This window comes from Poecilia latipinna, unplaced genomic scaffold (genome assembly GCF_001443285.1).
Source record: "Poecilia latipinna isolate Pla-1442-1.1 unplaced genomic scaffold, P_latipinna-1.0 Scaffold2290, whole genome shotgun sequence".
NCBI classification, from domain to species: domain Eukaryota; kingdom Metazoa; phylum Chordata; class Actinopteri; order Cyprinodontiformes; family Poeciliidae; genus Poecilia; species Poecilia latipinna.
The window spans coordinates 8,365-21,345 of NW_015114906.1; the positions used below are offsets into that span (position 1 = coordinate 8,365).

Consider the following 12,981-nt stretch of genomic DNA (forward strand, 5'->3'; position numbering starts at 1 on the left):
AAACTCTTCCATGATTTTGCAGAAGCCAACAAGGAGAACAAGGAGATGAAGTTCCTGGCAGTCGGTCTAACAGATGAGAAACATGAAGGTTCAACCATCTACCTTTATGAAGATGGCTTCCCTGTCAGTAGGAACTTTGAGCCTCCTTCAAAGCCTGAAACTGTGACGGCTGCTGATGTAACCCACAGCAGTGTGACTCTGAAGGTTTCTCCTCCCAGGCTTGGAGCAGAGAGAGTCACCTCCTACTCTGTGGAGTTCTGTGTCAGAGGACAAGATGGATGGAGACAACAGAGTGAACCAAAATCTGGAGAAATCACAGTGACCCACCTGCAGCCAAACACAGAGTACATGTTCAGATGCAGAGCTGTGACCTCAGCAGGTGTTGGACCGGCCAATGTAATCAATGATCCCATGAAAACTTTACCCTGCAGTCCTCCTGGAGAACCTCGAGGTGAACCAAACTCTTCTGAGATATCAGTGAGTTGGGAGAAACCTGCTGAGCTCGGACCAGATGTTCAGACCAGGAGATACATTGTGGAATATGCAAGCAGAGCCGATAGTTCAAAAGTAGAAGATCTCATCTGGAACCAAACAAGGTCAACAGGTGAAAAGGCCATCATTTCAGGACTTCAGTCAGGAACACAATATGCAGTCAGGGTCACATGTGACTGTGGAGGAGCCGGCAGGAGCAAAGAAAGCAAGATTGTTCAGGTTCGTACAAAGTCAAAGCTTCCTGATGCTGTTAAAGCTGAGAGCACAAAGCTGAAGCCACAGTTCGGACCGCTGCCTGTTTATAGAGTTCCTCTGAAGGAGAACATCAGAATACAGGGATGCAGGTTCTTCAGGTTTGGAGAACAAAGCAAAGTTGCTGCCAAACAAAGTCGTACCATCATGGTTCTTGGAGCTACAGGTGCTGGGAAGTCAACCCTCATCAATGGGATGATAAATTACATTCTAGGTGTTAAATGGTCAGACTCGTATCGGTTCAGCTTAGTGGATGATGGTCCAACAAAATCCCAAGCTCACAGTCAGACCTCTGAGGTCACTGTGTACAAACTCAACCACAGGGACGGATTTGAGGTTCCCTTCTCTCCGACCATCATAGACACTCCAGGCTTTGGAGACACCAGAGGAATAGACAGAGACAGGGAGATCACAGAGCAGCTCTGTAACCTCTTCACTAGTAAAGACGGGGTCAGTGAGATTGATGCTGTGTGTTTCGTAGCTCAGGCAGCTTTAGCTCGTCTCACACCATCACAGAAATATGTCTTTGATTCCATTCTCTCCATCTTTGGCAAAGATATAGCAGAAAACATCAGGATCCTGGTGACCTTTGCAGACGGTCAGAAGCCTCCAGTTCTAGAAGCCATCAAAGCTTCAGGCGTACCAAGTCCGAAAGGGAAAGATGGTCTTCCAGTTCACTTCAAATTTAACAACTCTGCTCTGTTTGCTGACAATAATCCAGAGAGACTGAGTGGGGATGAGGATGATGATGATGATGAAAGCTTTGGTAAAATGTTTTGGAACATGGGAACAAAAAGCATGAAAAGGTTTTTTGCTGCTCTAAATCAGATAGAAACCAAAAGTTTGACACTGACAAACGAGGTCCTGAGAGAAAGAAAACAGCTGGAGGTTTCAGTTGAGAATCTGCAGCTTCAGGTTAAACTTGGTTTGGCCAAAATGGAGGAGATCAGAGAGACGAGAGAAAAAATCAAAGAGCATGAAGCCGAGATCAGTAGAAATGAGAACTTTGAGTTTGATGTCCCTGTGAAGAGACCGATACAATTTGATATCTCTGGTACTGGCCACTTCATTACCAACTGTCAGCAGTGTCAAGTCACCTGTCATTACCCTTGTGGAATACCAAATGATGATGAGAAAAGAGAATGTTCGGCGATGGACAGCAATGGATACTGCACGATGTGTCCAGGGAAATGTTACTGGAACGTTCATTACAACCAAAAGTACAGGTGGGAATATAAAGATGTTATAGAGAAACGGACAGTCGCAGACCTGAAAGAAAACTATGAAAAGGCCTCAGGGCAGAAGATGACTGTTGAAGGCCTGATGAGAGAACTGGAGGCTGAATATGGCATCATGCAGAAAGAGGTGAATAAATTAATAGACAAGTCAGCAAAGTGTCTGAACCGACTGAAGGAGATAGCACTGAGGCCCAATCCTCTCACCACTCCAGAGTACATTGATGAGCTGATTGAAGGAGAGAAACAGGAGGGAAAACCAGGCTGGAAAAGACGAATTCAGTCACTGATGAACATGAAACAAAAAGCAGAGTTCATGGCTAAAGTGGAGAAAGGAGGAAAACCTCTCCTCTGATACAGTCGCTTGATGTGAAATCTTAAATCCCCAGATTTCCTCAGAACCATTTAAATGTTAATTTTGCAGTACTTTTACTGCTCTCTTAGTTTTTGTTCAAAGTAATTAATTTTGTTTAAAACAGGAAATATAAATCCTTAATAAACAAATTATATTATTTTACTAAGATTAAATACATTTGGTTCAGTTGGTCTGAGTCTAATTTCCTTTTTTGACACATCAGGACAGATAAAATGTAAATATCTGAGCAACATAATCATACAGCTTCAATCCCTTTATGATAAAATAATCAGGTGATATTACTGAAGGAAGTCAGACCAGGTCAAAGTGATTCCTGGTCTCTGTCTGATCTGAATCTCAGGGAGTTTAAAAAGTTAAACTGATCTTTTTTCTCCTGACCTTAATGTTGTAAAACACCAGAATGAGAAAACAACATAAAGTTTTAACTAATGAACTTCAGTCTTTCTGAAAAACATTGTACAAAGTATCAGCTGCTGACCGAGGAAGTTTTAAAAGAAATAAAACAACTTCTTAAAGCCATCGAATGTTTTTACTGACAAGTCAAAGCTGGACCAAAGAAATGAAGAAACCAAAGGAAAAGAGCATGAAGCCTTTATAAGTTCAAATGAAAACTTTGAGACTGAAGTGAACGTCACCAAAACTCACAACAGAAGAGCAACTTTCAGTTGGCAGAGAAATGAAAAGCAAACGAAGTGAGATTTCTTTAAATATTCAGAACGTCAGCAGCTCTCTGGATGTTTTAACAGTTTTAAAGGTTTGTTTTTATGATCAGCAATGCATGAAATATAAAAATACCAATACTATAGATCCAGCTCTGATACTTCAAACTAATATTTTAAATAATCACAATAATAGGAACATTTAAGCTTTAACCTTCTAACTTGACTGTTAACTTTATGTGAGTAGGGCTGGTTATGTGTGGGTTGATGCTTTTTTATCTTATTTCGTAAGATGATTTTAGGTTCAGTTATTCCTTTATTATAAAACATAAAATCAGCTCTTAATTGTTGGCTTAATTTGAGTGTCATATTTTTGCTGTAATTTGATTTAAAAGGGAATAAAGACCTGCAAATATTTGTAAAACCAGTAAAATGATTGTGAAAAATCACTGTTTAAGATTTGTGCTAAATAAATAAATGTTTCAATACATAATTAACTTTGTCTTTAAGGTTCAATGTTTAAAATCTGAGTGTAGAAAGTGGAATTAAGTAAAACTGTTAACCTGTAAACAAAAAAAGCATTTATACTAAATTGTTATATAAATAAGTATATATATATATATATATATATATATATATATATACTTTATGGTCTATAAGCTACAAAACGTTGCTACGATGGATAAAAATATACAATAAACATACCTGACAAATCGAATGAACAGAAGAAATTTAAATGAAAACATGAAACTGCATCTATAATCCAGCTGAATTAATAAAAACCAAACATCAGATTTCATCTTTAATGGATTTTATTTTTCTCTTGTTTGGGTTTGTGTCAGTGAAACATAATGCAGACTGTTTACAAACATCAGATACATAAACAGCCAAAATTTACAGTTTAATATTTACATGTTGGATCCACAGAGGAAACTTTGACCTTCAGAGGAATCAGTTTCTCTGCTGCTCTTCATCCTGAACAGAAGAAAATTAAAACACAGAGAAAAACCTGTTTTCTATCAGCTGCCATCTTCAGTCTGTAACCATAGAAACAAACAGATTCTCATCCGGCCTGAAGTCTGATGAAGAACATTTCACAACTTTTCTCCACACAAACAGATGAATATAATGTAGGTTTGTGCATTTTATAGCAAATAAAATAAATAAAAAATATGTTTTTCTTCTATGTTTTTATTTATGTTTAACACTTCAGAGCAGAAGTTTCTAACGCAGTCCTGTTTGGGTAAATTTAATTTTTATTCCAGACAGAATGACGGGAAACAAAGATTCAACACGAACAACAAACTCCAGAAGAATCGATGAACAGAACAAACATTAGTTTAAAAAAAAGAAACCAAAAAGTAACACGAGACTCAACATGAACCTTCTGCTGCTTCCTGTCAGGTTTTATACAGAATCACAGATTTAAGGGGAACTGTGGTTTGGAAAGTTGCAGCTTTGTAACACTGATCAGGTTTCACTGAGAAAAACACAAAAATGATATAAAAAACTAAACTAATTGACCCAACAGATGAAGTTCAGAGAGAAAATTAAAGTGTGAAAGAAACCCAGAAGAAACTCCAGACAGTTTCCACCTGTGAACCCTGCTGAGCAGCTCCAGGCCTGGATTCCTCCAGGCTCTCTCCAGGTTCCCTCCAGGCTCCCTCCCAGGATGCAGTGCGGTGCGGGTCAGTATCCCAGGTCCAGCTGGATCTTGTGCTCGAACAGCGCGATGAGCAGCATGATGCAGAAGCCCAGCAGGATGCCGGCGTTCTGCAGCAGGAAGAAGCCCCAGTGGCTGAAGCCGTGGTCGCCGGCGTCGTTGTGCAGCATCTCCGGCACCTGAAGCAGAGAAGCAGCAACAAATCAGGTGGAGGGAAGAAAACAGGCTGACAAATGTGACTCTTATTAACTGCATGAAAATATCTTTTACAAATTTAGGCTTTTAATCAAACGTTAGATTTAACTTTATGACCAAACTGTGCAGTTAGAGCATGAAGCTCTGCTGATGAAGACATGAGACGGTTCTGTCCCCCAGAGACGGTTCGGTCCCCCAGAGACGGTTCTGTCCCCCAGAGACGGTTCGGTCCCCCAGAGACGCTTCGGTCCAACTCACCATGTCCACCAGCGCCACGTACATGAAGAGGCCGGCCGTCAGGGCGAAGATCCAGGTGGAAATGTTTTCAGCGTAGTGGCCGATCAGAATGCCCGTCACCAAGCCGAAGTACGCCATCATGGCCGACAGAATGTTGTAGAGGATGGCCTGGCGAACCGTCATGCCCGCCTTCAGCAGCACCGCAAAGTCACCTGGAGGAGCGAGAGGTAAAACAATAAAACCACAAACGCTGCTCGTTTTAAACATTTCCATTTTAAAAACGCTTCTTTATGACTCCAGTCTCATAAAGACGTCTGATTCTTTCACCAACCTGCTGACAGAGACTGGTGGCGTTTCTATGTTGGCGTTTCTATGTTGGCGTTTCTATGTTGGCGTTTCTATGTCGGTGTTTCTGTGTCGGTGTTTCTGTGTCGGTGTTTCTATGTCGGTGTTTCTGTGTCGGTGTTTCTGTGTTGGTGTTTCTGTGTTGGTGTTTCTGTGTTGGTGTTTCTATGTCGGTGTTTCTGTGTTGGTGTTTCTATGTTGGTGTTTCTGTGTCGGTGTTTCTATGTCGGTGTTTCTATGTCGGTGTTTCTGTGTTGGTGTTTCTGTGTTGGTGTTTCTATGTTGGTGTTTCTATGTTGGTATTTCTATGGAACAATAAATCAAACTCCTCGCCGTGCCTCACCCAGCTCGTGCGGCAGCTCATGGCAGAAAACGGCCACCGATGTGCTCAGTCCGCTGGACAGACTCTCGCTGAAGGCGGCTCCTGCAGACACACAGACACTCCGTTAGGCCACGCCCACCGGCGGCATCCCGGGCCGTTTCCGTGGCGACGGCGGCTCACCGATGGCGAGGCCGTCGCTGAAGTTGTGCAGGCCGTCGCCCATGATGACCATCCAGGCCAGCGTGGCGACGCCGGCCTGCTGGAAGTGCTCCTCGGAGTAGGAGTGGGCGTGGCTGTGGGGGTGGTGGTTCTGGGAGTGGTGGTGGTGCAGGATGTGGTGGTAGTCATGGTGATGGTGGTGCAGGCTGTCCGCCTGGCCCACCGTGTCGTGGAAGTGGGAGTGGCATTTGTTCTCGCAGTCCTCGGCCGAGTATCCGGCGGCGCCGCCCCCTGCTGGCCGGCCGTACGTCTGCTGCGTTACCACGGAAACCTGCGGCGTCAGCATCACCTGCTCCTCCTCCGCCACGCCGCCGGGGAGCTCGCCGAACGCACCGGCGCCGTTCGGCTCCACGTCTGGTGGAGGAAGAGCAGATGGAGAGGAAACGTCTGAGAGGAGCGAGTTGGGTCAGATCAGACCCGGTCAGAACCGGATCAGAGCAGAACTGGACCAGAACCGACTCTCACCTTCGCTTGGCTTCAGCTCGCTCTCCTCCAGAGCCGGCTGCTTCTCCGGGTCCGATTTGTCCGTCTGGTCCCACTTCTTCTGGACCTGACAGGAAAACCAACATGAACATCAGAACCAGCAGAACCAGAACCTCCATGTTCCAGAAACACTGAGGCTCCACATCAACAGGCTGCTGATCAGTGAGTTTATGTGACAGGATATGAAAAACTGTTAAATTACAACAACAAAGTCATGAGAATAAAGTCGCAATAATAATCCAAAAATAAAATCATAATATTACGAGAATAAAATCTTGATGTTTTCCTGCATTATGACTTGTTTAGTTTTAATATTTACTTCATAAGGACAGACTGTAAATGAAATTCAGTTTTGTTGAAAAAGCTGCAGGTGGCGCCATCTGCTGGTTGAACTAAACCTCTAAACTCTTTCCTGCTGCATTAATTAGCAGATATTGTTGCCATAGAGACGGATGTAATCAGGTTGTGCAGATTTTTCTGCTGCTTCTTTCTGTGACGAGTTTTTAAATAAAATCTGAATCAACTTTAACAGAAAACATCAAAGCTTCGTCTCCAACCTTCTGTTTCTTGTCTTTGTACATTTTTCCCAGCGTCAGGAAGTGTTCGATCAGGAACATGAAGTAGACTCCGCCCAGAGCCGTCAGGCCTTTCCACACGCCGTCCATGTTCTCCTCGCCGTCAGGGTGAAGGTCGTCGTGGTCGTCCAGGTGATTGTAGTGGTCGTGGTTCCCGTGAGACTGAAGAGACGGAAACAAAACGCCTCAACGATGCTGCAGCATCTCCACTCAGATCAGCACAGAGAGAAGATTTAGTGGAAGGAAAAACTCCAACTGATGGGGTCAGATTGTTAAAAATGTAGGCCTGATTTACAGTTAAAAGAATGGAAAAGTGATTGTTTTTTGTTATTTCTTTCTTAATCATCCACAACAAAACCCAAATATTTCTTGCTTTTTAGATTCTAAATTTTAGTCAAAATGTCTGGAGGGCTAAATTTGAATTTGAGTTTTTGCTTTTGAGAAATTGTTCTGTGTGTGAGATTTACAGGTAGAAACACCAAAAAGGAAAATGTGGCCTAAGACACAGTCAAGTTAAAATGAGTGAACAGTTCTTGGTTTCACCACAGATTTCTTTTATCTCTGTGGTGAAACGACTTGGTTGAGTTTATGTTGATGTAAACAAAGTGTCTCCTGTGGCTCCGACTCACGTGGGGAAGGAGGTGCAGGAAGGCGTCGCCGCTCAGCGTTCCCACGGCCAGCGCCACCAGGAAGCTGAGCAGGAACTTGAAGAAGACTCTGTTCATGAGCGGGATGAGGAGGACGCCCAGCAGGGACAGCGCGCTGATGACGGTGATGGAGACGAAGCCGCCGACCCAGGCTGCAACAGAGCAGAGCGTCAGGAACCAGAACCGGGACGACGAGCCGTTAGAGGCAGAACTTCAGCTCAGCGTTTCTCTGGTCGGACTGATTGTTAGCTTCGTTAGGCCGAGGCTGGAAGAGCAGGTTAGCATTAGCATTTATTTAAAGGTAAAAAACAACAAAGACTTTAATGTTTTGTTAAATGATACATTTAAAATGAACTATCATAGTTTAAAACCTGAAGAATTTGTGATTTTTGATTAATTTTATGACGTTTTCTCCTCGTTTTCTGTGAATCTGTTTGACAGAGTGGAGAAAACGACGGTTAGCAGGAACCAGAGACACTGAAGAGGAAACAGGAAGTTAAAGGAAACGCGTTAAACCCATCCATTGACCTTTGACCTCCCAGCCTGAAATCAGCTCACCTGTTGCGATGTGTTTGCCGTTTTCCCCGCTGCCGGGCTCGCTGTGGTTCCGGGTGGCGTGGTCGTGGTTTCCATGGTGACCGTGTGAATGTCTATGGTGTTTATGTCCTAAAAAATACAGAGAGATAAATAAAACACAAGAACAGCTGCAGGCTGATTATATCTAATAATGTCAATGTGTTGAGAGCATTTTGAAATAATAATATAATATTAATGCAAGAACAGATTCTGAAACATCAATAAACTTTAAATTCTAACAAACATTTTAATTTTTCAGATTTTATTTTTTAAATTTGAGTTTTATAAATTATTTTCTAATCTTATTTCACAGATTACTGTCCACTTCCTTTGACGGACGAGAAGCTGCATCATCCACGTCGCCGTTAGCAACGGCTTTTCTATTGGTCAGTCTGGAGCAGGTAAAAATTATTTAAAACGTATTTTTTTAATTCAGAAGTTTTAACATTTTTATTTTTGGCATTAATTTATTTCAAACTTTAGTTTTTGAAGAATTATTTGGTTGCAATAACATTGAATCAGATTTCTCTCCATTAACAAGAAAAAAACAGAAGCAACAAATCAAAGTTATTTGGTCAAATTATTATTTTTCATGAACAGAAGCAGAAACTGCTGATGATGCGATTATTCGCCAACATGACGAAGTTTCAGATTAGAACCTGTTAATCCAGATGAACCAACATTTCCAGATGTTTTCTCTCATAACGGTGCAGGAAAAGCTGCAGCCTGACTTTCCTACCTGTGCCTTCGTGTCCGGAGGCGTCGCCGTGCAGGAGACACGCCCCGCTGTCGATCTGGTGCAGGAGGGCGGGGCACAGGAAGGAGAAGTCTCCCAGGGCCACGCCTCCTTCCTGAGACATCCCGTGTGAGAGGAGGAGGCCCGAGGCGTTCAGGCACTGCAGGAAATACCAAAACTCAGTCAGTCTTAATTTAGACCATCAGAAGCCAGAGGGAGAGGGGGTAAAAGACTGCTGTTGTGTTTAAGTTGTGCTAAAAGGAGTTAGCATAACAGTGACGCTATGCTAGCATAAAATAGCATCTCAATGATAAACATGTAGCGGCTAACGCTAATGTCAGCGTGAACATTTCTAAAGAAGCTCCATGAACGATCAGGAGTTCCTGAAAATGAACTTTGCTCCAATCTGATGGCTGAATTAAAATCATAAATATTTCTGTTTTTCAGCTCATTTGTTTTTATTTATTCCAGTTTCCCCCAGAAAACCTGCCGAGCCGAAGGAGGAGCTGCTGCAGCGTCCAGAAGGAGGAGCTGCTGCAGCGTCCAGAAGGAGGAGCTGCTGCAGCGTCCAGAAGGAGGAGCTGCTGCAGCGTCCACCATGGTTCTTATAGATCTATACTAAAGAGAGCCTCTTCCTGTGTCAGTCGGACCTCTTCCTGCTCCAGATGATCCTGGTCCAGTTCATCACGATGGTCCGCTGGCTCGGTTTTAACCGCTGTCGCTGTGGCGACCGTGGTCGCTCCTTCTCCAGCCAAGCTTCTCTTCTGGGTTTTCACCAACGACCCGGCGCCGTCCCGACCCGGCGCCGCAGACACAGTGGGCTGGGTTTGCTGCGGGTCCTCGGTTCTGTTCTGGTCGGCGGCCGGGTGTCTGTGATGATGATGATGGTGGTGGTGATGATGGTCATGGTGGTGGCCGGCTTGCTCCCGGTGCTTCACCATGACGTTCCGGATCCGGTCGAGCCCGACGCTCTGCAGCAGACGCTTCAGGCCGTCCAGAGAGATGGAGCCGTTCTCTCCGTATCTGCATGGAGGATCAAAGTCAGGAAAATTTCTCTCAATATATTAACAATATTTATGATAACTTCTGATCAGTTTCTTAGGCACAACTTTAAACACGTCAAATAGTCACAATAACCAATAAATCAGTTAATCACATGATGAAATAAAACAACATCAATACTTTCCATTGGCAGGATTTATCGTTTTTCTACCACAAACTGGATGATAAAGTTTCACTCTGGTGTTTTGGTCTCAAATAAAACTTTTTCTGAAGGACAATTTTGTTTCCAGATTCTTCATAACTCATTTTATTCACAAGATATAATGAATTAATAAAGCAAAATTAGTATTTTTTATGTTTTACCTGCTAAACAAAATTTTAATATCACTAAAGATCAAAAACTAAAAATACATGTTATATATCTGATTAATCGTCAAAATCATTGATTACTAAAATAATCATCAATTGAAACCCTAATAGTGAAAGAAAGTTGAGTGGAAGGAAAAAGTGTGTCAGGAAAATCTTCAGCAGTTTAGTTGTGGCTGCATGTTCTGAACCATAAATGTGAGTTTTTATAAACGCTCCAACCCGCTGTACCATCAACACTTTCCTCTCCCTGCTTCTTTCTTCCTCACTCAAAGCAGCAGCTCACCTGTGGAACAGCGCCTCCAGGTGTTGCCTTCGGGCCCGCTCAGCCCTCTGAGCGTCCACCACAGCGGTCAGGAGCCTGGCGCCGCCGGAGGCCTCGGTGGGGGACGGCGAGCAGTCCGCCGCCACCCAAACGCAGCTGGCAGCGAAGCAGAGCGTCGCAGCCAAGATGGCTGCAGTCATCTGGTCAGTCAGCATCTCTGCTGGGACAAAACGTCACGTCTGGATCACCGGAGAACAGAAAAACTGGAAAATTCAGGGTTTCTGAGCAGAATGGGCATAAAACCAAGCAGAGGCCTGAAGAGCCTCGGATAGCAAATAAACAGATCAGTCTGAGTGAAAAAGCTGAAGTGGAAGAAATAAAGGACGACTCAAATGATTTCACAAAAAAAATGCATCATTAAAAAAAAAAATCTGACATTTACTGAGTGATGCTGCCGGGTTCAAACATTTCCTAAACGTTACCAGAGGATGAATCAGCTTCTTAAAGTTGTTTGTTTTCACACTTCAGAGCAAAAATCCCCAAATTAATCACCTCTAACCTTTAAAAATAGTTTCAGAGGAAGGAAGTGAAACAGACTGAGGCCAAAGGGGAACGCTGCGGTTCTTAGAGTCCACATTTTTAACATTTAATCAGCCAACAAAAGGTCCAGCTAATGGATTTTAATTTTTAAATTATTATTTCTCTCATATAAATTTGTGTCTTTAATGAAGTTGATGGTGATGATAAGTGGCAGTTGTAATAAACTCCAACAGGCTGTCAGTATTACACAAAGGGAGCCGCATGTCGCGGTACTTAAGGATCAGATTAGTCTAAAAGCTACATTTCTCCTAGAAATCCTGTTAAGCTCGGTCACTGGAGTTTATAAATAGACAAAAGGAAAAGATGAGGATCAGTCAAAATAAGGTTCAGGGTTTGCTAGAAGATGAGCCGAATTGAAAAGGAGCTTTTAGTAAATACTGGGGTAAAAAAAATACACCGCTCCTCATCTGTGTGGCAAAGAAATATTAAAATGTTTGTTTTTCTGAACGGAGTTTGGCAAAAAGTAAAATGAAAAACCCGAGTCTTACCGGATTATTACTGTAGAACGAAATTAATGTTACTGTTGCTGATATTAGAGGTAATTAAAGTTAAATAAGGTGGCCACTTGTTGAAATAAACCGTGTTTTTACCGGGTTGCCCCCCGTGCCATCAGACCGGACTGGGCATTCCCGCTCTGGATGCTGACAGACGGGATGTTCCGGGTGGCTGCGGCCCGGAATCAGGCCTCGTGTTGCCGCCCAGTCTGGACCGCAGCCTGCCGGTCAAATTTAACCATTAAACCGTATTAAACTCCGTGTTCAGCGGCCCGAGCGGCCACGCGTGTCGGTGTCCCACTCCGGACCCACTCACACAGCGGAGGTAAACAGAAACACGTTGGTTTTGTGCGCTCCGCACCAGTCCGGTGCCGTGTGCACAAAGGCGGCAAAACCCGGAAACTGCGCCGCTGAACGCCGCCGCACCGTGCGGAGAGGACCGCAGCCGGGCAGCAGCGGCTCCAGACGGCTCAAAAACCCAACCGAACCAACATTTAAACGACTTGGGTCGACTTACAACGGGGGAACTGGGTCCTTTTTGGTCCTTGTAGCAGCTCCTCGGTGCGGTTCGGCGTCTCCAGTCCGTCCGCTTCGTTCAACAATGAATGAGCTCGGTGGCGCCTTCGCGGACTGTAGGAAATCTGAGCTCAACCCACTTCAGGAAGGAAGGATGAGTCGGAGGAAGCTGCAGAGCTCGTTATCTCCATCCACAAACATGAAGGTCGGTTCTTCTTCTTCTTCTTGTCGGTTTTATGGCGGTTGGCAAGAAACTTTTAGTAGCATTACCGCCACTTACTGGTATGGAGTGTGGTTCGTGATGGTTTAAATATTTATCCTCACATATATTCTACCATAAATTATATCTAACATACACTCACACATTCACACTTAACACATACATACTTGTGCACAACTTTGTATATCATGCCTTCATTCACAAACACACTACAATTAAATTCTATGAAATAATTTCGTTTTCTTAAGAAATCTAATAATTATTTGCATATGTTTACTCCCTAAATTCTTCCTCAATATATCTAATAAATTAATCTTCTCCTTAATCCTTTCACACGCTCTCTTCATGTATCTTCTCTCTATTTCATATTTATGGCATTCTAATATAACATGTTCTATAGTTTCATATTTATCAAAATAATCACATTTGCCAGTTTTATGTTTTTGAATTTTAAAAAGTGTATAATTAAGTCCTGTATGTCCAAATCTTAATCTTGTTATCACTCT

The 12,981-nt window shown here is 43.3% G+C and overlaps 2 protein-coding genes across 4 annotated transcripts in view; one reads left to right on the forward strand and one right to left on the reverse strand.

The window, feature by feature from the left end:
- Positions 1-3,507, forward strand: part of LOC106937178 (uncharacterized) — a 9,972-nt gene extending 6,465 nt beyond the window's left edge. The window contains exon 2 of one of the 2 annotated variants that reach the window (XM_015018578.1): positions 129-3,507. In XM_015018578.1, coding sequence (XP_014874064.1) covers positions 349-2,334 — 1,986 coding nt within the window. In that variant the 5' untranslated portion in view covers positions 129-348 and the 3' untranslated portion in view covers positions 2,335-3,507. Of the gene's footprint in view, positions 1-6 lie in introns of those variants that run through there. The other variant, XM_015018577.1, reaches the window with a different exon arrangement.
- A 301-nt stretch (positions 3,508-3,808) lies between these two features.
- On the reverse strand, positions 3,809-12,349 carry LOC106937183 (zinc transporter ZIP6-like). Of its 2 annotated transcripts, none has more exons than XM_015018581.1 (12): positions 12,257-12,349; positions 10,667-10,862; positions 9,663-10,035; positions 9,016-9,172; positions 8,259-8,366; positions 7,683-7,852; positions 7,036-7,215; positions 6,461-6,545; positions 5,957-6,349; positions 5,798-5,878; positions 5,131-5,321; positions 3,809-4,856 (listed from the first exon to the last, which is right to left on the reverse strand). In XM_015018581.1, the coding sequence occupies exons 2-12, from the start codon at positions 10,858-10,860 to the stop codon at positions 4,704-4,706; spliced, it is 2,085 nt and encodes a 694-aa protein (XP_014874067.1). In that variant the 5' UTR covers positions 10,861-10,862; positions 12,257-12,349; the 3' UTR covers positions 3,809-4,703. The 2 variants fall into 2 exon arrangements, with proteins under 2 accessions (XP_014874067.1, XP_014874068.1); XM_015018582.1 differs by lacking the exon at positions 12,257-12,349 and adding an exon at positions 11,836-12,053.
- Positions 12,350-12,981: the final 632 nt, after the last annotated feature.

Excerpts from the sequence above, each read along its gene's own strand:
- LOC106937183 (XM_015018581.1), bottom strand. The coding sequence starts at position 10,860 with ATGCTGACTGACCAGATGACTGCAGCCATCTTGGCTGCGACGCTCTGC. Across the intron at positions 8,367-9,015 it reads CTCCGGACACGAAGGCACAG|GACATAAACACCATAGACAT; the intron begins GTAGGAAAGTCA and ends TGTATTTTTTAG. Across the intron at positions 4,857-5,130 it reads ACGTGGCGCTGGTGGACATG|GTGCCGGAGATGCTGCACAA; the intron begins GTGAGTTGGACC and ends TCTCTGCTTCAG.